Genomic DNA, 24,335 nt, shown 5'->3' on the forward strand with positions numbered 1-24,335 from the left:
TGAAAATGTAAGGGAGCCTTTGTAGGAAATTATTAACGCTTCAATGTTAATCGCTAGCACCAACAATTTTTTAGGAATTTAATTTTGAAGACTCCAATTTTCAACTATAAGAATTTTTCTTGCCTTAACAGCGAAAGTTAGAGGAATGATTTTTACATAGAATGATTCTATAGACTCTCACAAATAGAATAGTATATTTTTTAATAATATTGTAAAGATTTAGTCGTGTTTAAACAAATTTTCGATAGAGCACAACCACGCACGAGTCTCCTTAGTCGTTTTTCCAAAGAAGAGGTGTCTTAAAGATATCTTTCTCGCCTTAAACATTTATTGTAACATGTTTAAATGTTTCTAGCGTTATTAAAAAATATGAAATACTATAATAATGAGAGTGTGATGAATTAAATATAATTGCCACTATTGAGGCTAATAATTAACAAAGGAAGTATTGTAAGTAATACGTATGAAATAAATGCATTCATATAAATTAAAATGATTTCCTGTTTGCTACTTCTATCTCCAGAACTCAGTTTACTGAGTCTACTTTCAGTCTATCTAAAAAAGAATATAATAAGAGATTAAAATAGAAGATCAGGAGAATTAAAATGAAACAAAATAATATGTAAATTAAAATAAAAGAATAGAGTGCGAAGATTCTAGGTTTCCTCCTTCAGTTCAAGGTTCTATTATATCGTCTTTCAATGAGTTTAAAATTCCTTAGAATTAGGTGATCTCCTATTCATCCATACACAATCATCTCCTATTATAATCCATACACAATGATCCGACGCAGGCGCTGTGTTCTATTTAACAGGGAATAGAAGAAACATATCTTTTAAGTAACAATTGTATTTATTTAATCATTTGATGCTTTATAATATCATTTTAAGTACATTATCATTAACATTTTTCATACTAAACTAATACTTACCTCACCATTTCCTCTTACATACAATTATTTAATCAGAATCAACATCATGAGTGCTTCACATCCCTTCTTCGTTGCTGATAGCATCTACAAACCTGAAAATTATTTAAGTTAATATAACACAGTAGTAAACTTTTGTAAAATTAATAAACAATTAATTCGTCCTTACCCATAAAAGAGTTCTTCGAAAACATCTTTATAAAGATCCACAATATTTTATATCACTATTCTTTAAGTAAATGAACAGTAAAAAATTCTGAAAGAAATTCTAACACACACGAGCTATCAAATTATACATCACAGAATATTTTCCAATTTTCTTCTCGATAATCCTGGTTCTAATAAAATAAAATTCAAAAGATTTTTGAAAAGGTGCAAATATGGAACAGAAGCTTGAAACAAATCGCTAATAAATTATTGCAGAAGTATTTCGAGGAGCCCATAAGCAATTACCAATTACTCACCAAGCATCGAACCGCACAGTTAAATTGCGAAAAATCATTAGATCATTTTCGGCGTCGGCGGCGCATGCGTCAGTCGAATCAGCTGTTTCGGTAATAGCGCACGATGCGTGTCCCGACGAAAATCTGCTCTCCCGTGGTGGATCGTAATTCTTCTTCTAGAAAATAATGTCCGCGGCATGACAAAGGGAGCTGCGAACAAGTCCGGTAACGATTTAACCTTGTCATCGCCAACGGCTCAATTACACGTCAGATTTTGAAGCGGCAGTGACTGGTGGCGACAGTGATGGCAGAATCGGCTCGGAGATGGAGGTAGTGGCAGTGATAAAAGCGGTAGTGATGGCGGCAACCACGATGATATGGTGACGGAGCAATGACATTGTCCTGCGTTTGAAAAAAAAAGGGTATCTGTCTGCTGACAGGAGATTTGTCGACGCAAACTGTGATGTGAGGCCCGTGAAAAGATGAAGATTCACATAACGTGCGTGTACTGGACCCTGCTTTTCATTTCGGTCGCCTCCAGGCAAGTACTTTTTCGGTTTACTCTCTTTTATTAAACTATCTATCCTCGCATACACACACGCACGCACACACACGAGGCCGCTTAGGGCTGCCACGCGCTTTATTCTCATGGTATTGGTGCGCCGTTAAAACCGGTGCGTTTCGCTGAAACCTAAATAGGAAAAGTATGCTGTTACCACATGAAACGTGTCCTTCTCCTTATTATCGCGATAATTAACGTTAGCATCGTCAAAGCTTATCAGCGTTTCCGACCGTTTCCATTTTTATAACGCGATGCATGGCAATGACGAAATGTTACCCGTTCCCATTAAAACATCGTCTCTCGTTACATTGTGCACACACTTGTCCTCATGTATGAATGAATTTCTGTTAGAAATGTACAAATGAGAGCAAATTCTTTAACCTCGTGCGTTGCGTCACTTTATAAACGTCGCGCAGTGGTATCATTTACGATTCCAGCCGAACGAAATTGTTTTTATTTCTATTTATTTATTTATGTATTGAGATGCTAATAAAGACTTTCCCTCTACAATATCCTTTATATTTCTTCGTACACTGAATCTTCCCTTGAAATTTCAATCGATATAAAAAATTATCAGCTAAAACCAGTAAAAGTTATACCTAAATCCTTTTAATATATTTCTACATGTACCATAAATATTACAGCACTTTCTAATGCTTTGTGTTATCTCTGTTTCATATACATATTGTACACATGTATACGTATTGTAATTAAAATGTATCTCTAAGAAAAATAAATTAATGTTTCAAACCACATGATTATTTGAACAAATACATTGAACACCAAAATTGTATCTCTCGCATATGCCTGGTAAAAGAAGTATTAATTTCATCCTTTCAACAGTGCCCTCCTCTTCGCCATAGTAGCTTCAGAAAATTCAGAAAGCAATTATTACTCTTCTGTGAGAAAGAATGAATCATCCGAAATTTATGATAATGATACATTGGAGAGCATAGAAAATGATACTTTGGAGTCGTCCAATATCCCCGTTGTGAAACTGAAGAACGCAAGGAAATTAGAGCCTAATTACGATGACTATTATCAGGTAAGTGTTCAAACCATCAAGATGCACTATGAATTGTGTTAAGATAATCTTCATAATGTCCCATTATTTTTAGGAACAGTTTCCTGAATCTTCTCTCAGCTTCGAGACCAAAGCAAATAGCGATACAAAGAGGAAAGAGAATCCTTATAAAGATGTAGATATTGTGGCTGAGAGTCTTCCCCAACAACCCAATCTATCGCATGGGTAAGTTTCTATTATGTGCCAACACTGGTAGGAAAATCTCATTACCACGAATTACATAATATCTCCATTCGCAGGCACATAAGATATATTTGTAAGAGTTAAATAACAGTATCATGTATTGCCCTATATAGATAGCAAGCCAGCAAAACAGTACAAACCTTGATAATATTTCTACTTCCTGCAGAATTTCTGGAACCGAACAGGCTGCGGTATTGACTCTGGTGGACACAGCGGCAGCAGAGTTGCAGAGTTTAGTAGACCCAAAGTTCACATCGGAATTTTCAAGAGCAAGAATATTTGGGAAAAATTCGTCTTTGTTAACGAAAACGACCAAACATGGGCAAGAAGCAAAGAAGGAAGAGATAGAGATATCAAGCACACCGATGCCTTCAACTATTATAGAAGAGAATGAAAGTTCTAACAAAAGCATTGAAGAAGAATTGCTATCAAATGACGAAAGGACATCTGAAGGAGTAGTAGTAGTGAGGGCTGAACAAGGACCTATTATCATCGATGAGACAGAGATCCTTGAAAATGAAGATAAAATACTTCCCGACGAGGTTGCAAAAGTAGATAAAATAGTCACAACGGCTCCCGAGCTTAGCGACTCCGATGCCAAAGGTCGGCTAATGGGACACACCAGAGACGAAGCGCCCGCCATCGTTATCGGTGAAGAAATTGTGCCAGTAGGATCACCCGATCCACACGAAGATATTCCATCGTTTAACGAATGGACACAGAAGAGATTAGAGGAGGCTGAGAAGAAGAAAAGTAAGTCTGCACATTTTTACACAAGACCCTCGTGCAGTCTTATGGTAATTTCTGACCGATTAAAATTTTGCTTCGTTGTGTAATTGGTTTTCGATAGGTATTTTTAGGAAATGAGTTTGTTCTCACTTTTGAAGGAACGACAAAGAAGTGTTTCCCAAACGCGAAATTAATAACAAATATGTTTAGTAGCTGTAGAAGCTGTTCGAAATCTTCATCACGAGTCTGACTCGAGGTTATAGTGCAAGGGGTTAACGTAATTTTAAGACCGAATGAGGAATAAAAATGCATGAAATCTAATGTCCACATTTTTGTCCTCAGCTCATTCGAATGCGTCAGTTCAAAATTCCGGAACGCCGGCTCGAAGTACAAGTGGAATGAAGGTTCGTTCCAAGAACTACGCTTCTCCAGATTGCGGAGCCAAGATCGTAGCAACAAATCCAGAAGCAAGGAGTGCCAGAAGCGTCCTGGCATCGACCAGGGACGAGTACATGCTGAACACCTGCACATCTCGCATATGGTTCGTGGTGGAGCTTTGCGAGGCGATCCAAGCCAAGAAAATTGAACTAGCGAATTTCGAGCTGTTTAGTTCGTCTCCCAAGGACTTCTCAGTGTATATAAGCGATCGTTTTCCCACGAGAGACTGGAGCATAGTCGGTCAGTTCGCTGCGAAGGATGTGAAGGACATTCAGAGCTTCGTCCTGCAGCCACACTTCTTTGGAAAGTTCATCAAGGTGGAACTGCATACTTACCATGGGTCCGAACACTTTTGTCCGGTCTCTTTATTTCGCGCTTATGGCACTAGCGAATTTGAGGTCCTAGAGACGGAAACGGAGAACCAAATTTCTAGAGAGGCGAGCACTGATGTGGATGACGAAGAGGACAGTGACGAGGAGGAACCTTTAGACGTCGAGATCGGTGAGCCTCCAAGAAACCTGTTTGGTAGCGCCAGGGATGCTGTGTTAAGTATAGTAAAGAAGGCGGCCCAGGTGTTAGGAAAGTCCAGGGAATTCACCGACAAGAACATCACCGCGATCGACCAAGTCATAAACGATGACAGTATTCTCGGAGATTCATTCGCAAGTTGCACCTCGCCGAAGTACTCGGTTCTCTGCGACAATTGCTCGGCGGAGACGTTCGCCAAGGTCTTCCAGTTAGTTAGTTGTAGGGATCGTCAGCTGAATCAGTTGCTGAAGAGCAGCTTTGTGAATAGCGCATTAAAGCAGAGTGGCTTCTGCAGGAGCTACGCAGTGGACGTTGAAGCCTTCAGAAGAAGTTTGGGCCTCGATGCCGAGGTAGCTACGGACGTAGAATTCAGAGTCAGTCGAAAAAAAGATTTCTTGACGTCTATCTTTAAGCTTGAGTATATCGCAGCGCTTTGCAACATGATAGCGATAAAAGAGGGTAAAATGGTAGTGAACACGAGCTTCATAGCCGACGTAACGATACCGTTTAATAACTCGAAAAATGTTGGCAAGGAGAACGTTTCTCGTGTGCATAATGAGTCGGTCAAGTCGTTCGAGGGTTCTTCAACTGTGTCCACGTCTAACGCGAGCACCTCTAAGTCAGCATCTTCTCGAAATCAGCAGAAAACTAGTCAGGAATTGCCAAAAGAAGAACCTGAAAAATTGGTCGCGACTCCTTCGAGTTCGGAGAACGTAGCCTCACAGGTTAAGCCAACGCTGGAGAAAGAGGAGATGAAGAACGAGTTCTCGGTACCCGCTTTAGAATCTAGCAGCGACACCGTGGAAGAAACAATTCCTGCCGAGACGTTGTCAAGCGATTCATCCACAAATGTTGGTCAACACGCACCCGTAAAAGTCTCTGAAGAACCCGTTGTTAGCCCTGGTACAGTGATTGAAAATTCTCCTCAAGCTACTGCCTCCGTACCAGTGGCCATTAATGATAACAATGAAGCACCGCAAGATGATGCAATCGTTGATGCAGAACCCGTAGAAGCACGGAGCACACCAAGCACTGTAGAGAAAATGGAACGACATGGAAATGAGCAAGAAGGAAAGCAACCGGAGATTCTGGAGCAAGAAATGAAACTATCCTCTCAGGATTCTTTGACGTTGGATACATTGTTGTCCGACCTGAAGGATTTAGAAGGGGTGGCAGTGCAGATGCAAGGTGGATCAGCCGCTAGTGCGTCTGCAACGCAGTCGACAATGAATATCATACCGCAAAAAGAATCTGTTTTCCTTCGACTGTCTAATAGAATTAAGGTAAGCTAAAAGGTTGGTCGCGTTTAATCGGGAATTCTGATTTTTCATCTTCAAAAAAGGGAGTATTGATAGTTGAATCTTCAAACGCATTTTTCTCGAAACGGTCGTCACGATATCTCAAGTTCTAGTTTACCGATTCACTTAAAATTTTGAGAGAATCTACAGCACATGCCCTACTACCACACGAATCCAAATTTTTTATTTTTTTTTTATTGTGCTGAAGGCCGAAATATAAAAAAAACTGTAATTTGACTTCAAAATGCAGGATATCTTTAAACAGACTCCATAAAAGAAATATATAATTCACGTAATCTTGGTTATTTTTACTTGAAAAAAATCACGCGTGTACTTCAAATACTGATAAATATGTGTGTAAAATCGCAATGCTAAGGAATCAATAGTTTTTCTGTTGTAATTTTTTGACTGTTGTAATTTTGTTTTTAGGCATTGGAGCGGAACATGTCTTTAAGTGGGCAATACTTAGAGGAACTAAGTCGACGCTACAAGAAACAGGTCGAGGAGATGCAAAGGTCTCTGGAACGAACGGTGTCGGTGATGAGCGAGGAGACAAAAAAACGAGATGAGCGTGAGATGAAGAGAGCGGAAGAGATCGCAATGTTGAGGGAAGAGATAGCCGCTCTATCGAATTCAGTGAAGAACCTTTTGTACGACCACAATAGTTGGCGAGGAACGTTCGCAATGATAGGTCAATACGTAGTTTTACTGTGTTCCCAGATTTTTGTGATATTCCTGATTCTATTGTATTGCCGATCGACTAAGGAAATAGTGGGTAAAGAGAAGCAGCAGTTGAAGAAAGAGACTCTACGGCGAAAGAGCGCGGAAAACTTCAGTTCTCACGTGAAGAAAACGAAAATACGACGGCCAAGCGAGATAGCGTCTCACATCACGGGCACGTATCGCGAACTGATGATAGACGAGAGACACCGTGAGTCGAAAAAGGAGAGGAAAAGGAGACAGAAAAAAGAAGCCGCGGGCAGCGGCAGCAAGACAATTCTAAAAAGCGAGACGAGACCACATTCAGTCGTAGAATATCCTTCAAATTCTCTCGTGTACGACGCGTTAGTGTTTGAAGGTTCTCAGAACAATTCTCAAACCTGCAAGAGGCCTAAGCACGTTTCAGAGAGCCCAACCGATTGGTACAACAATCACGAGGTGAAACCCTGTGTTCAGTTGACTGCACCGTGTAAGGACAACTGCGAGACAGAATCTGTGAAGAGCTTGGAGTTCACTAGCCCCTACATAGAAGATTTGAACGAGTCTAATTCACTGCTAGTGAAAATGTTCCCGGAAAGCGAGAAACCTGCTAGACAGTCGATGGACGCTTTGAACTCGAATAACAGCGGCGTAACTCTGAAAGATTCCAAACTGAGCGCCACGTCCTTTTTCATGAAGACCGCACTGAGCACGAGGAGAAAGAGGAAAACGAATTCGAACACTGTGAACGGGGATTGGAGTCGGAATTCGAGCGACTCGAACGAGAAGTCCGTGGGCACGAGTCCCACGCCTTCGATATCGTTGCCTGAAAACGTTTATAGCGACTGTGATACTACTGCTAACGGTCTGTCGGTGGACCAAAGCGATGAGTCTAGGAGCAGTAGCGTGACGTCAATGTCGAAACGAAAAGACAGAAAGAGTACTGGTTTTCGGAAAATGGTGAGGAAATTTTTTTGATTAAGATAGGCTTGTCCACGACCCGCTTGTCCGAGCTAAGTCCAAGGTCCACGGAAGGCCACGCAGGTTCCACTTGAAGTGTAGTGTACGCTCGACTCGATTGCTTCGCTGATAAGGTGTTATATAGAGTGTAGAGTATACAGACACAGAGTTTACGCTATGTTGAAATCATGCTTGTACCGATGTTAACTGGATGTAAATGTTACTGTTAGGAAAGTTGTTCGTGTATAACATAGAACCGTTTGAAAAAGTCTGATCGCCTTTAACTAATAGTAATTCGATTTATATACAATATATACATATATATACACGCTGTCACATTTAAATCGATCCCCTCGAATATCGCTGAAATTATTTATGATACCGGAAAATGTTTCGAAACAAAAGTTGAATGGTTTTTTTTTCTAGGTGGAGGCGTAGTTGGAATTGAGTACTCTCTTGTAATAAAAGTGAAAATATTGCCCGAACTAACGGTTTTTCGGTATAAATAGGCTAATCATTTTTTACGAGGAATGACGCGCTGTATCGATCAATGTATTAAAAAATATACGGTTCCATTAAAGAAAAATAAAGTTGACCTTCATATATCTTCTACGTCTCCACCTACAATCACGCCCCCCTCGATACCACTCAGCTTTTGTTTGATACCTTTTTCGGTATCGTAAACAATTACAGAGATATTCGAGGTGATCGATTTAAATCGGACATCCGGTATATAGATAGATATTATAGTATAGATTTATTTCGTTATACATATATTCTGTAGTGGATTTTCCTACGGTTTTCTTTTGTACATACTTTCAGAATCATCGTTGATCCTGTTTTTCGCAAATAGGACGATCAATGTGGGGAGAGAGAGAGACGTAAAGAGAGGTGTCGACAGTTTGTACAGAGCATGAAGGGGTGAATTTATAAGCTGGATTTTGTGATAGTTTGAGCGCATCTTCGACCAGTATCTCAGTGTATGACCTAATATGCAATGTTCTTTTTAATTAACCCCTGTTTTAAAGGAGACGACTGATTTACGTATTATTACGTACTGTACATAAATATGTTTGCATTATATAAATATATACATATATATTTATCGTGGTAATAGCCTAATGCGATTAAGAGATTTATTAAACATCTCGTATTTAATACAGCACCGCTTTTTCTAAAATTTGTTACAGTTTTCACTCCCCCCCCCCTCCCGCGCATAGCTAATGGCCCTAAAATAAATGTTCTCTCATCCATAGTTTTGAGTTTCGGGAACATGTGTGTTAAGATGACTGTTGTCTCGAATAATAGATTATTTCTCTCATTCACAGGAGTTTATACAACGAGTGTTTTTCTCTGTGTATGAGTACGCGCGCGTGTATGTGTGTCTGTGTGTTTTCGTGCCGCTTATTGCGATAATTTACTTCAATGAGAACTGTTTATGGATTACAGTCAATAGAGTGAAGGTATTAAAATAAGTATAGCTGTACGACGAGACTTTCTTAGCGCCCTACATAAATACAAGCGATTTTTAATACAGTGAACGTTTCAATTAATAAATCTATCCACTTGTTAATCGTTCAAAGTTTCAAGAGCATTCAATAACATATTCTGTCGATATTTTTGTTTTCAATGCGATTTTACTAATTTATAGAACTGTCGGAATTGTTTAATGCGAGCCATAAGGGGTGGAACACCCTTGAAGTTCGGCCCTTGTAATATCGCGCTCAGGATTGGAATATAAATCTATTCAGATTTTTTATTTTATAAACATCTATCACTAAGAAGTATTAAAAATTGAGAAATAAATTTCTTGTAAACGTGTGAGACGTTAAAGAGTTGCGCCCCCTCCCCTTTGTTTCACCCACAAGAGAATATCCCTAATTCTGAAATTCAAAAAATAATGACACTTTGGGAATATATAGATCACGTGTAATTATATATATTAACCAATTTTTTGGCTGCGCAAATTCACTCTAAGGGGTAAAGACCCCGAAAAATTCAGTTAACATAAAACGAACATTTTGAGGTGAAAGGGGTATAATTTCTCGGGGTTCAGAGGTTAATTTTCATCCCCTAGATTAAATTCAGCAGCTAAAGAGATTCATAATATTTTGTCCAAGCTGGAGATCTCTCTTTGACACGATAAGACACAGATGGATCCTTCTTTTAGGTCTTCCGTAAGCCAATGACGTTTCATCAAAGTAGTATATTTCGCGGGTATTGCTTGGCAGGAATCGCATTGGTTTCCGCAAACCCTCCGGAATTAAGTACTTTATTCCCCGACGGAGTATGCGCACGGTTTCTGGTATCATGGATTCCCGAGGGGCGCACGTCTTTCTCACCCTCTGACGTTCCGTGAATTTCAGTGTCTTTAGAGAACGGAAGCCTCGTGCTATATTGTTACGCGGCTGTTAATATTGCGCAATTGTTTCCGACAAAATGTCTCAGGCTTATATCCACGCGTGCGAGCGAGCGGAATTGTTAGGGTTGCCGATACCGAGCGAAGAAGAGTGGAAAGAGACACAGAGGATAGAGGAGGAAAATCGTGCGAATGATAAGGACGATGACGCGGTGATGCAGGTAATCACGTTAACGGACCATTACAAAAAAAGTGTCGCACCCGCGGCAAAACATATTCCACAAAAAACTTCCAAGAAAATAGTAATTTATAAATAAAGAATATTTATTTTTCTGTAAGATACAGAAGGAGAAAATTTGCCATCCTTTTAAGGGAGGGTTTCATCACCCCTTAGCACTAAGGAGATTCTCTTGGCAATCTCTCTGGTGATTTTAATCGCTAAAAATTTTGTTAAATCTCCCAATGTTCTGTCAAGTATTTTCTACTTTTGATTACTTGCTTAAATATCATTTCTTCGTCGTTTACACTCGTGGCCCTGTTCGAGTATTTTATACTAAGGACTGTATACGTAGTGACGCGTTTTGATTACATTTTTAATTAAAATTTAGTGCAACAGATAAAAAATGATATGGCAGTGAATTAAATGTACTTTTGTCATTTATAGAACCTGGAGACCTCCGACGAAGCCGCACAACGAATCAGCGGCGGATTAGACGAATTAAACACTATTCTGAACGTGACACAGAAAAAGATTAACAGATTCAAGGTTGAACGATTGCTCATGTATTTTTCATAAACGAAAACGACTGTAACAATATGTCGCCAGGAATCATAGTAATCAGAGATCTTTTGCAGACCGTATGCGGCAGTCTCAGTACTTTGCTGAAAGTGAGAGTTGGATCTAGAAATAGTACACCGGATCACAAGGTCACCGGACGAAGTCACAACGAGGCGGAGGGGATTAACAATGAAGCAGAAGCAAACGACGAACAATTAACTGTAGATTTGCCAGAGGATAAGCAGACCGTAGAGAATGCAACATTTGAACCAACACAGTTGAAGCATATAGACCTCAACAAAAAAATGGGATCGCATTTAGACAAGTTGGATTCCCTTATCGCGAAAGCTGAGAATGCTCAATACAGTATGCAGCATCAAAAAAAACAGATGAAAAAATTTCTGAAGTAATGAGTAAGCCTACAGACAAACATCTTACACTATCACTGTCAGATCTTCTTTGATTTGCTGCTACTAGTGTCTGCTTGATGAAATATAATTTATTGCTAGTCAACGTGAATATACTATAGCGTTAGATCGAGAACCTATGAAGAGAAGGGAAGCTACTTCACCGAAATGTTCATCAAATTTCAAGAATCTATAATAAGAGTTTTATATAGAAGAGTTCCCTTTGAAAGAGAAGAGTGCATCTATTTTTTTTTAATAATTATTTTGTTAATTCTCACGGTCGTATATATTGTACATGTACTGTACAGATCTTCAAGAGAAACTGAAATGCTTCTACGCGCTCTATAATGATATTATATTTACTATCATACCGTTAATCACATTCTTCCGATTTAATATAAACGGTAGATAGAAGCTACACTATTTAATGAAATTACTCGTCATAAGGAAATCTACTAAATGCAATACTTTAAAAAACACAATAGCCTTCATTGTGAATACGAATTCTCAACAATAAGTTCATTATAAGACTTCACATATTTCTTTCTATGAAAGAATTATCAAAACAATCAGAATGAAGCCTTTTACTGCACTGTGAGACGAAGCAGTGTATATATGTTTGTTGTGCGTCAGAGTTGGGCACACATTGATTAAACTGTTTAACTTGACTGGTCAATTAATGCTTATGGTCGACGGGAATGAATCATCAAAAATCGCGGTAGATTTAAATAACTCGAGCGACACGATTAAACTTATTGTTTAGATTAATGTTTAAATCGTAATGATAATATCTGTTTCCATTAAGAGCATCGAAGATTGTCCAACTCTGGTTGTGTATCTGATCATAGTTAGTAAAAGTTGTAATTGCAGTTTCAGATTATCTATATGATCATGTTACTTATCTCTTTAAGGAACAGATTTTATATAATTTACGCAATACCTTTCTAAAGGTTGAGAAAATAATGAGTATATTAATCATATATTGATATAATGTGTATGCATAGATAATTTATTATTGTTATGTAAACTATAGTGACCATCGGCAGTACCTGAATTCAGGTAATAGACAATATTGATGTGCCATGTACATAAAACAGCTTCTTAAACATATAATTATTTTCATTTAGTATAGATTTTTATAAAAATGATGTTATTAATATTTATTTACAAGAAAGATTTAGAATAATTACTGAATGATATTTATACTTTAAGACTAAATTATATTTTTACATTGGCAATTATAATATAAATTAGTTATTAGTTGTAGTATTATATATTTTTCAGAATTTTTTACACGCGTGTAAAAAACGATACATATTGCCTATGTGATTACAACGAGTAAGCTTATTTTTAAAAAAGCAAAGTACTATAACTTGACGAAACTATTTGATATAACTTTCCTTCACATTCTCCTTTTCTCAGTACAAGCAATAAATAAAATTCCGTTTACTTTTATGTACACATAATTTCCAACGACAATTATCCTTACATAAAACTACCGAAAGTTTTATCATTATTATCATATTTCAATATTCTATTTTTCAGTGAACTGTTTACATTATTATTAATATATATATATATATACACGTACGTATACATTTAAATATTTAAAAGCAAAATAACTACATGTACTTATTCAAAGAAAATAAAAATGACGCTTTAAAAAAAGAATATTTATTTCGATTAATACGTCGTCTAAGTTCCGAGTGGATTATTTTGTTAAAAAGTTGATTAAAAATTAAGAAATCGCAGAATGCGATTGCGAGCGTGCATCAGGAATTCGCATTTATTTCCAAAAAAGTGTGTTGGAGGCAAATTCTATTAACATCATCGATTTCCAGGTAATTAGCATCGAACCGTGAACCAATTCTAATAAGGAGATAAATATTTACAAAATCGTGGTATCGTGGCTCAAGTGATCGATACATTTTGAAAGACGATCGACGAAGCTTTATCAAATCATTTCACGAACTTTGACGTCAGATTAACAGCACAAAGATAATTGAAATAACAAATTTACTGTACATGACTGTGCTCTCGGAACTTCAATTTTATTCATCCATTCACTGTGCGCAAGAAATAGAATAAAAAAAAAGCTACACAAAGTGTATAATATATATATATACATAATATGTATATTTAGTACTAAATATATATTCGATCTTCCACGTATACAAACAAGCGGTAAGATTGAAAGACAGATTCCAAACAAGTATTGGTTAAATATGCCATATTCTGAGAGCCACATTAAAAATAAATTAACCGAAGGATTGAACGCTTCGCACGTGGTACGTATTCTCCGATTTTTCATCCGTCTGCATACATATTTTATATAATTTTTTCCGTTATATCGTCTCTAACCTAGAATTCTCCACCATAAACGTAGGTTGCTAAAAGTTGTTTTCTGAAACGCATTTGTTAATCGCATCCGAGGGTATATATTTGGATGTAGAAATTCCTCGGAAAAATTGTCGTTAAATATGCCAGGGAGCCAGCAGATTATATTAATTTCCCTGTTCGCACTCCTTTTGAGATGGTGCGTTACGTACCATTCTCATAGCGGTCAAGGAGAACCCCCAATGTTTGGAGACTATGAAGCCCAACGACATTGGCAGGAGATAACGTATAATTTGCCTGTTGAAAAATGGTATATCAATACTACCGACAATGATTTACAGTACTGGGGATTAGACTATCCTCCTTTAACAGCTTATCATAGTTTTCTAATGGGCTATGTTGCTAATAACATCAATTCTTCGTATATTACGCTACACGAATCTAGAGGACTCTCCTCGGAGAGTCATAAATATTTCATGAGGCTTACAGTTTTATCAGCAGACATTTTAGTCTATTTGCCAGCAATAATTTACTTTACATTAAACAATGAAGTATTGAGGACAGAAACGAAAGAGACTAACATATTTGGCTTCGATAGAAAGCATATTGTTATTCTAACAATGCTAATTTATCCAGGCCAAATATTAATAGACCATGGTCATTTTCAGTATAATTGTATATCCTTAGGACTCTTTATCGGAGCTGTTGCAGCCATGCTCCAAAATTCATTTATTGTTGGATCATTTTTATTTGTATCTGCTCTAAATTATAAACAAATGGAGCTTTACCATGCACTGCCAATCTTTTTCTACATTCTTGGTAGATACTTGCCTCCCAAAAAAGGATTTCATTTGTCCAATTTAGCGAGGCTGTTGTGCATATCATTTACAGTAGTTTTTACATTTTTTATCACATGGTTGCCCTTTGTAAAGAATTTAGAATTATTTACCATGGTTGTGTTTCGATTGTTTCCAATTGCGAGAGGGGTGTTCGAAGATAAAGTAGCCAACATCTGGTGTGCAGTGAATGTTCTTTATAAATTACGTGGAACTTTCACGAATGCACAACTGGCTAAGATCTGTTTGGTAGCAACAACAGCTGCAGTTCTTCCGAGTTGCATAGATGTGTATTTAAAACCGCAGAAAGAGAGATTCGTGATTTCCCATATTAATTGTGCTTTAGCATTTTTCCTGTTTTCGTTTCAAGTCCATGAAAAATCAATTTTACTTGTTGCAATTCCAGTATTATTGCATTTTCAGAATGATCCATTCCCGTGTTTCTGGTTCCTAATAATTTCGCATTTTAGCATGTTACCTTTGTTTATAAAAGATAATTTATATTTAGCTTATTGGATAACATTAATCTTTTACACTCTAACTACTCTTTGGATGTATCCTGATATACTTAGCTACGAAAAACAAATGGTCGATGAAACACAAAAATTGCAAAAGCAAGCCAAAGTAAAACTATCAAGGAGCAATAAGAGTAAATCACTTTTTGCAAGACTGAAGAAGGATGTAATATATTATTGCGAAAATAATTTTAGTGCCTTTTTAAAGTACGATCTCTGGCTAATCAGACTATTTTACAGTTCAATTATAGGAACGATAGCATTGTCTATTGCTAGTGGTTTCTTAGAACCTCCGAACAAATATCCAGATCTATTTCCATTATTAATTTCCATATATTCCTGTGGACATTTTATTGTATTCTATTTATATTTCAATTATAAGCAATTCTGTATACAAACAAAAATTTAAACTTGAAATAAAGCAATTGAATATTTTAAATACATTTGCATTATATTTTTTAATTCGAAGAGACTGTCCTAAGAATAATGATTAATATTACAGGCTCTGGTATTATAGTATCAACAATCTGCACCTATATCTACACTAACATTGATTAGATCATTCCACCTTTTTGTAAATTATATAATCCTCTATGTGGATCTGAACTTTGGTCTGTTACAGAATATTACTCTACTAAATTAGCATAACAGTAATATTAACCATATGCTTTCAATTCTTATCAGTAGTAAACTAGAGGCTGCATTGGAAGCACCTTAGTGACACAAAAGAATGAGAATTCTGCAATAGAAAATTCGCGTTTCCTTTTAAACTAAAGAAAGTGATTTAGATTGCAGTCTGTACAGCATATGCTACAGTTGTTAGTCAGTGACATCAAGTGATTTTTGCTTTGTTTTAAATGTTATAGGAAGTGGAAGATCAATCTGATGGTTGTGGTGCGAAGTTTTCTGTAATTGTTGTTTCTAATGCATTTGAAGGAAAACCATTACTCCAACGTCACAGGTACTACACTCCTATATATATATATACCTAAAATTCGGTAATCAAGATGAAATTCCGCGTTTCATACAATACAATTTATTGCAAACAATTTAGGTTGGTGAACACAGTGCTGGAAGAGGAGCTCAAAACGATTCATGCATTTTCCCAGAAAACGTTGACTCCGGAACAGTGGGAGAAGCAGAAAAGTTAATATTCTTTTAGTTCGGATGTTCCAGAACAATTTCCTTTTACAGTGACACAAGAAGGGGTACAAGTATTCTATATAGTATTCAAACAAGATTGTCCAAAGTAACCGAACCATGATCCAGTTCAAAGTTTCCGCACCAGGAAAAGTAATTCTTTACGGAGAACACGCTGTCGTGTACGGAAGAACTGCGATCGCGGCTAGCTTAGGTTTACGCACGGTTGCGAGGTTCAGCGAGTTGCCGGACGAAGAACAAGTTATTAAAATATGCTTTCCAAAAGTGAACTTATTTATAAACGTGCCTGTACAACAAGTTCAGAATTTCCTTTTGAATAACAGACACATAAAGGCTTCGGAGAACCATGACGAGTTTTACGAGAAAATCAAAGAGCTCGTCGCCACTGTCGGCTATTTCAATGTGAGACAGAAATTGAGCTTGGAAGTGTTGTTCTATCTTCTTTTATATATCGCGCAGAATGTTGAGCTTAACGTGAAGCCGTTTCAAATCCAATTAAATACAGAATTGTCGATTGGTTCCGGATTAGGTAGCTCCGCCTCGTTTGCGGTTTGCATATCTGGTTGCTTTCTGCATTGGTCGCATTTACAGAAAAACATTTTCAAGGCATTCGATATGTCTGATTTGGAGACTATCTCAAAATATGCCTTGAGCGGTGAAAAAATTATGCATGGCCATCCGTCCGGCATCGACAATTCCATTTGTACGTACGGGTCCGTGATAGAGTACAAAAAGGACAGCTACATGAAATCCATAAACGTTACGCAAGTTCTGAAAATTCTACTAGTGGACACGAGGGTCAGCAGAAGCACGAAAGCATTGGTGGAAAAGTTAGCGGAATTGAAGCACAAGTATCCTGTTATAATTGATCTGATCCTAGACTCGATAGATAATATAGCAATTACGGCGGTCAAAGTTATTCAGAAGATTAACAACGCCTCAGGTATCGATGACGAGACACTCTATGACGGCTACAAGCAATTAATGGTAAGTATGTTGTTCAATTAAATTGTTATTACCGATTATAAGAAAGTGGTCATTGTCCCCAATACCAAGGCTATTTATGCAAATCTTCTTAACGAGTATCATATCATTCCAGACGCTAATTAACATGAATCAAGGATTGCTAGCCACATGCCAAGTGTCCCATCCATCTTTAGACAGAATTTGCGGGGAGGCGCAAAATTATGCGTTAGCAGCGAAACTAACCGGCGCTGGCGGCGGTGGATACGCGTATATTTTATTATTACCGGACACCCAACCAGAAACAATAACGAGCATTTCACGGAAATTGATCGCTGACGGGTTCCCGGTTACGTTAACGACGTTGGGCGGTGCGGGCATACAAATAACACCGTAAATCAATCAAGGTTTCTGCAACAATTGTCACGTATGGAAAGCATTTGTACCGGCTCTCTTCTGTTTTATGTAAATTTTATTGTTACATGAATACAAATAAATATTAAGGACTATGTTCATTACACTTACGTTCCGTTGCTTGGATAATTGCACTAACTAGATATTGCATTTTGATGTTACAACCTTCTGAGTCGATGCATCGTGAAGATATGTAACATGAAAACTAATGGTTAATAATTTATCATTGTTAACAATTACACGACGTTAGATGTGCTGCGATGCGTTGGCCGTGAGTTGCTTCTAGATCTAAGGTGATCCGACTCGGATATTACGTCCTCCCTAAAATTCTCGTCTGCGCTATATACAGGGTTCGATAAGTATAATCTTTCAGCCTCTTTTGCTTCCGCAATCCACTCGCTAATCTCGATTGTGTACATTTTCCTTTGCAGAACATCTCGCGTTCGTGGACGCGATCCAATGAATACGGTCGTTCCCTGTAACGAGATTGTGTGAACAATTAACAAACAATACCGATTATGTTGTAAACTTACGCCGACCACGAGCGATGGTCTCAGTTTCTCTAGAATCTGGAAATCCTCTATCATACATTGCAACTCGTCCCATCTCAATTCCACTTCTTCGTGAAGCATTTTCTCCTCTGCAAGGAAACAATTTTATAAAACAAATGGTCACAATTCTATCACGATCTTATCAAGATATTAATCTTGAAATTAATCGGAAGAAAATATAGATTGCATTAACACTAGGTTTACAGGATGCGTTCTAATATTTTTTATTTACGATTATTGTAAAGATGCATCTACGAGAAATTATTCAAAAAATTTATTTCTTTGGGCATAATAAAATTTTGATAGGCACACTCTCGATATTTTTATAAAGTAATGTAAAATTACTTTTAGTGCTCCGTAAACCTAGTGTTAAAAGATACATCTTATAATAAATATATAGTTACCGTCGCGTTTAGACGTCGATTTCTTGTAGTGTATTCTAAATCTGAATGCTTCCAAGAAACTGGATACGACGATAGTTAATACAATCATCGTCACCAGATAAAATACCATGAAATAAATTCTCGTATACATGCCGACGGTGATCGCGTACGCGTTCATTAATATGAACCAGTTGTTAACAACCGTTAATTCGAAGAGCGTCATCCCGCTGGCTATAAGATTGTCAAAAGTATTTAAATAATAGTACCCTAGCGTGGTACTTTCGTTGACAGAGTATTTGTAGAAATCCTCGACTGTTGTATTTCTATAGATTGAAATCTTTCATTTAATATATGATAGTTCATACTGGGTCGTTTACGTTTACGTTACGACTATTTTTTTTTACTGTTCTAGGTTTTAAATCAGCCGTAAAAATTCTAGAATACGCATTGAAGTCCCTATTTTAATATATAATCGTTAGAACGTCAAATGTTTAAAACATTGATGGGAAAAAATAAATATTGGAAAGAAAGAAATTCAAGAGTGAAATTTCGTTCCAGACATAAACGACCCAGATTGCAGACGGAGGGTTGGCTTTCTAATTATATTTCTACGTACTTGCAGCAATTCCGCATATTGTACCCGGCGAATAGCTCCATCCCGATTATGGCAAAGAAATAATACAAGACGAGCATCACCACAGCAGTAGAAGACATCAAGGGAGTCAAAATAACCAGCGTGCCGAAAACGTCCCTGTACCTTTTCTTCATTTTAAATAATCTTAGAAGTCTCAGCGGTCTAAAGAGGACAAAGAACGTTGCTGTCGGGAAAAGACGCAAAAAGCAGGCTGCAACAAGTGTCATTACTGAGGTGCCTAAGTCGAAGAGGTTCCACCCGGAGCTGAGATACCACCTCGTGCCAAGGCCAAGTACTTTAATCAGCGCTTCAGCCACGAATACTGTAATATAAAACATTTTAATTATTATAGGTTCACTTATTTGTAAGCAAGATTTTTACTTACTTCCTCCGAAAAGGAAGGTGTCCCATGACGCAGCGAACAGACGGGCACTGTGAAGGTTATCATCTGCCTGTAGAATTCTTATGATCATAGCAATTCCATTCGCAGCGATCGCGATATCTGAAAAAAATATTAAATAGGTGTAATGAACGCCACGGTGGTTACCGCTGATTGGCGCTATGGAATTACTTAAAAACGATTATCATAAAATTAATATCATGAAATTAACTAGATTATAGTGTAAGGTGAGAGCTTAATTGTCAAGTAATTAACAATTGTTATTAATAACGCTGATCGCTTCTATGATTGAAATAGTGTTAAATTGAATATTATTTTTGTTACGTGAACTTACACATCATAGTCTCGAAGTAGCTCCATCTGATAGCAGCATGAGCCCCGTTGCAGAGTATTTGCAGAGGTTTGGATGCACTGTGGTACCAAGGTACACTGGAGTATTGTGGTTCCCACTGGAGTACTATTGTGTCGTAAATGTTTAAAAATTCTTGTGAACTCAATGCTCCGGATCCAGAAGCATTCAAATGTCGAAAGATTAAAACAATGTCTCTTATACCTGTAACAAATGAATAAGATCTATTTATTGAATTCTACGACAATGCGGTCGCATGCGATCATGCATACTTCTATTCGGAGCGTAGTATCGCATCAACCCTTCGAACTGACGGAATCTCATTTTATCTGGATTCTGTTTAGAGACTAGCAACTTGAAAGCGTGTTGGCACGCTTTCCTTTTGTGTAAAAACAACTTTTTAAACTTGTCTCGCTCGGCGGCTGTAAATGTTTCGTTTACTACTGCCAACATTAAATTCATCATCACATACAACATCGTTGATAAGTAAGAGACAAAGTATATAGCGTACCACTTGTTTTTCGAATACGACGGCATCATTACATCTGGAAAGCTAAGCGAATCAGATCATTACAGAAAAGAAATATTTTTATACATCGATAAGTACAGTCGGTCATGTGACATAATTGATGGCACACACTTTAAACCAGAATAACTTTTTCGTAAATGAACCAAACGATTTCAGTTTTTCTGCCAAGGTAGAAGCATTTGTTTGCCAGATGATGTGTATAAAAATTTTGGAAACATTGCGTTTAATCGGAATTGCGAAAAAAAAAAATAAAAGTTGCTTTTCGCAACTTTTTTTATTTGGGCTTGTGATGAAAATTTAAAAAGTGTGTTTTGTAGATTCATGTAAGTTATATACACGCTGAAAATGACATCGAAATTGGTAAATTGGTTTACGAGTTATAAATGATTAAAAATTACGAAGAAGAAGAACTAGTCTAGTGGTCCACTTATAAAAAAGTTATTTTGATTTAAAGTATGTGTCATTAATTATTCGACTGACTGTATGTGACCACGCTGCAAGATGGCCGGCTGACGATACTTACTTAGCAGTGGTGAGAAGGACGAAAAGACTTACAAAACTGTCTTGCAGCGTGGAAAAGTATCTGTTCATGTCGGAGAACATGTAATAGCCCAATACTGTGTAAAGTGTAATAAAAAATAGAAGCAGGCCTAGCATATCCAAAATCGGAGGCAATGTCTGAAGTATTTGTCTGATGAATCTTCGCACACCCCCGAAACATTTTGTATCCACTAAAAAGATAGGCCTGAGAGCGCGTGTTACGCGAAAATGCGACGACTGTCTCACCAACACTGTCATTGCCTCCAGAAACATGATTCCCAATGTAGCACACTGTAACAATAATTTAATGTAATTTCGATACTTGTAATTAATTACTCGGCATTGTCTCATTATGTATGCAAGCCTAAGTCTGTTACAAAAACATTCCATCGGTATCAGATATTAGTAATTCATTGCATAAGAAATATGAATATGAATGAGCAGGGTATATAGAATAGTGATCTGTTAATAGTCGTAACTTAATACTGATTCACACGGCAGTCGGTATTCAAAGTCACCTTCGTATCTCGATAAAAATGCGTGATATAAAGAATCTAATTACACTCTCCAACACTAATTTTGCGTTTCGATAGACCATAGACGATTCAATCAACTGATTTTAAAAATTAAAAATCTGGGGTGTCAACAAGTTAAAATTTATTGGGCAGTGTTACTACTAGACTGCGGATTTTATACATTTATGACAAAATTGAATAGATTCAATTTAAAATAGTGGGAAGATTAAAAGAATTTAAAAATGTAAATATATTATTTTCGGTTTATCAAAATTAGTAAGGAAAGAAGGAACTTTCTACTTGGTTTCTATTTCTTGCAGTTGATGTAGAAAATTTGTATTCTGCATAATGATCCACAGTCTAATTATTACACTGAACGCCCTGTTCGACGCCAAATACAGCCTGTATAATTGGAAGAAATAAACAGCACGATTATCGGAAACATAATTTGTTAAGAATATAAAATGGCACGGTCTGTAGTTGTTGGCTTATCTTCTCATTAGTATGTACTCGTATGTTTTTTTGTATCAGCGCAGTGGAAAAGAACCATGTTACTTGCACATACAGAGACAATGCAGCTGCAGCAATGCATATAATGAGGTCTATCCTATCCCTCTATAATTTGGAGTCACTTTGTTCATGATAAAGGGTGGTCATATTATATTTTCACCTTCAGCATTGTTCTTTTATGCTTCAGCATGGTTGCCCAACCGATCCATCTTAATTTCAAAATTAGTTCAATGCCTATGATCATCAAAGCAAAAAGTTCTATTGACCCATGTGCCCATACTGGTATCTAAAATAAGATGTATACACTACAGAGATAGTATAACAACAGGAAACTATTGTTCGAGCTGTACAACTTACTTTAAATAATGGTACAGCTGGCTCCTCTACAAGAGCCAAAGCTAAAAGTAAAAGTGAGGTCAATAAATCTAATCCGTAATACCAATTATTGTGAACTAATAGATAGGCTGGCAAATCTTCTGGGTGCTTTGGATGAGACTCGAATTTCTCATTGTTTCTACCTTCCTGTAAAACCAATGCCATTTAAGTAATTATCATAAACAGTACGATAAATTTCAACAGATAACAAACAGCAGACATATAGATACCTCTAAAAATATTGCTGCCTTGTGATAATTCATTTCCCAATACAAATCATGATCTGAAAGAGAGTCATGCAAAGGAAGTACAGCATTATTAGTCATGGTGTCTCTTTCTATTTCGTCAGTGTCAAATTGTTCTGGTAACTGATTGCTTTCGCTATTGCCTAATGGTGAATTTATGTGCTTCCCTGGGAAAGAATATGACAACATTGATCCGTATTCTAAAATAAACAAAAAAAAAAGTAAAATAAAATAACTGAGCGACAGAATTGTACACGCATCGTTCAAAATAAGTACAATCTTCAACGAAACTACCTGATTACGATAAAACAATTAACAAACAAGCTGCACTAAATAATCGGCTATTTCGTAAAAAAAATGAACGATAATTGAAACTGACAACACTGTACCGCTAAATCAATGTTTACTGTACCGAATATAAACAAAGAATAAACGTTAACGATAGATGTTGACCAACGCGTTTCCGATTATAAATTCTAAATAAGAAAAAAATGAATTTGTATTGTTTCGATGCAAGTAAATATGACTTACTTTGACTCGATTGGTCGGAGATGTCCTGCTCGAGGGACATGTTCGCGCCATCGTCGAAACGTTGATAATTGTCTGTGTATTCGGAAGATTTTGGGGAAGACATTTGAGAACGGTGTGTCACATGTCACATGTACCGAGCACGCACACCGTTCGTTAAATGAGTACTTATTTACGCTAGGTGTAACGAGCGCGCGGCGTCGTCGTCGTTCAGAAACTGGACACCGACTGGATTAAACCGAAAAAATTGTCTCGGGATCCATGCATGTTCTCGTGTGACAAATATTACATATTACAATGTCATAATACTAAGGCGACGTTATTCGATTCCCTTATGTTTGACGTTTCAACGGCCGATACGCAAGCGCGCTTATGCGAAGCGGATTTATCCACTTCAACCATCAGTATCGCAAGGCTATAGTATTGAAGAAAATGTTCCCTTCCTTTTCGTTTGTGATGTAACAGATTCAACTAGTATTATCTACCGATTGACTGAACCATGTATAGTACATAGTTCCAGGGGCCGAACAGTCTGAGCGAAACCTTGCAAAATAACAGCGACCCGAATTTCTACAGCGCGAAACAATTTTTTCGATTGCTTTTGAAAATGTCGATGTTATTATGCTTTACGAATTTGTAACGAATTCTTTAATAAAATTATTCTACGGTTTTTTTGTTTATTATTACTTGATTCTTGACGATACAACTCGCAAAAAACAATAGACGAATAGATCAATCATTTGTTGTTTCAAATGAATAGAATATGAACTGCATGAGACTGTGGTACAGAAAGAGGGTAGAGGGAGGAGGTTTATTAAACCTTATTAATTAATTTAAACAAATTTAATTCTTTGATTAATATAGGCACCGATGATTTTTGCCAAGAACTCCATAAGATACCGTGTATATTCCGGTAAGAATCATTTGCTCCGTAAAATATAAAAATAGCGCCATTACACGTAGTGACAAAACGCTCAAACTTTTAGCCTAATTTACCGACATATGGTTAAAACCAGGAAGAACATAGTAGTGCCATCTAGCTTCTACGTGTAATGGCACCTATTTCTATATTTTACGGAGTGAATGATTCTTGCCGGAATATATACGGTACCTCGTGCGACTTCCGGCAAGTGTCATCTGTGTGTATAAACGAG

General features: G+C 37.1%; 6 protein-coding genes and 1 long non-coding RNA gene across 11 annotated transcripts in view; 5 read left to right on the forward strand and 2 right to left on the reverse strand.

The window, feature by feature from the left end:
• Positions 1-24,335, forward strand: part of Rbm13 (RNA-binding motif protein 13) — a 181,049-nt gene that overhangs the window by 153,155 nt on the left and 3,559 nt on the right. The gene's annotated exons all lie outside the window — the stretch shown is intronic.
• Positions 834-1,520, reverse strand: LOC143355067 (uncharacterized). Its single transcript, XR_013082444.1, has 3 exons — positions 1,393-1,520; positions 1,098-1,184; positions 834-1,023 (listed from the first exon to the last, which is right to left on the reverse strand). It is a non-coding gene; the product is annotated as an uncharacterized LOC143355067 (long non-coding RNA).
• Positions 1,036-12,843, forward strand: LOC143355063 (SUN domain-containing ossification factor-like). Of its 2 annotated transcripts, XM_076789531.1 has the most exons (9): positions 1,036-1,912; positions 2,777-2,978; positions 3,052-3,182; positions 3,367-3,953; positions 4,272-6,178; positions 6,623-7,852; positions 10,301-10,432; positions 10,876-10,977; positions 11,067-12,843. In XM_076789531.1, the coding sequence occupies exons 1-9, from the start codon at positions 1,854-1,856 to the stop codon at positions 11,397-11,399; spliced, it is 4,683 nt and encodes a 1,560-aa protein (XP_076645646.1). In that variant the 5' UTR covers positions 1,036-1,853; the 3' UTR covers positions 11,400-12,843. The 2 variants fall into 2 exon arrangements, with proteins under 2 accessions (XP_076645646.1, XP_076645647.1); XM_076789532.1 differs by lacking the exons at positions 10,301-10,432; positions 10,876-10,977; positions 11,067-12,843 and adding an exon at positions 8,675-9,669.
• LOC143355026 (dolichyl pyrophosphate Man9GlcNAc2 alpha-1,3-glucosyltransferase-like) lies at positions 12,178-16,045 on the forward strand. Its single transcript, XM_076789463.1, has 8 exons — positions 12,178-12,243; positions 12,308-12,346; positions 12,401-12,455; positions 13,149-13,254; positions 13,540-13,684; positions 13,849-13,932; positions 14,012-15,878; positions 15,951-16,045. The coding sequence occupies exons 1-7, from the start codon at positions 12,178-12,180 to the stop codon at positions 15,491-15,493; spliced, it is 1,977 nt and encodes a 658-aa protein (XP_076645578.1). The 3' UTR covers positions 15,494-15,878; positions 15,951-16,045.
• On the forward strand, positions 15,942-16,281 carry LOC143355066 (bolA-like protein 2). Its single transcript, XM_076789539.1, is given in 2 exon segments — positions 15,942-16,045; positions 16,139-16,281. Coding segments are annotated over 2 exon segments (201 nt in total). The 3' UTR covers positions 16,236-16,281.
• LOC143355065 (uncharacterized) lies at positions 16,345-19,318 on the forward strand. 2 transcript variants are annotated; one of them, XM_076789538.1, is made up of 3 exons: positions 16,345-17,232; positions 17,345-17,615; positions 19,179-19,318. In XM_076789538.1, exons 1-2 carry the CDS (start codon positions 16,345-16,347, stop codon positions 17,603-17,605), a joined length of 1,149 nt encoding a protein of 382 aa, XP_076645653.1. In that variant the 3' UTR covers positions 17,606-17,615; positions 19,179-19,318. The 2 variants fall into 2 exon arrangements, with proteins under 2 accessions (XP_076645653.1, XP_076645652.1); XM_076789537.1 differs by lacking the exon at positions 19,179-19,318 and having other exon boundaries at positions 17,345-17,726.
• Tpcn1 (two pore segment channel 1) lies at positions 17,663-23,826 on the reverse strand. 3 transcript variants are annotated; one of them, XM_076789534.1, is made up of 12 exons: positions 23,185-23,826; positions 22,639-22,853; positions 22,391-22,555; positions 22,194-22,319; positions 20,992-21,299; positions 20,212-20,492; positions 19,925-20,143; positions 19,576-19,692; positions 19,173-19,512; positions 18,578-18,879; positions 18,156-18,262; positions 17,663-18,098 (listed from the first exon to the last, which is right to left on the reverse strand). In XM_076789534.1, the coding sequence occupies exons 1-12, from the start codon at positions 23,285-23,287 to the stop codon at positions 17,859-17,861; spliced, it is 2,523 nt and encodes an 840-aa protein (XP_076645649.1). In that variant the 5' UTR covers positions 23,288-23,826; the 3' UTR covers positions 17,663-17,858. The 3 variants fall into 3 exon arrangements, with proteins under 3 accessions (XP_076645649.1, XP_076645650.1, XP_076645651.1); XM_076789535.1 differs by having other exon boundaries at positions 22,639-22,820; positions 23,185-23,824; XM_076789536.1 differs by having other exon boundaries at positions 22,639-22,691; positions 23,185-23,823.

Source organism: Halictus rubicundus, chromosome 6 (assembly GCF_050948215.1).
Source record: "Halictus rubicundus isolate RS-2024b chromosome 6, iyHalRubi1_principal, whole genome shotgun sequence".
NCBI lineage: Eukaryota > Metazoa > Arthropoda > Insecta > Hymenoptera > Halictidae > Halictus > Halictus rubicundus.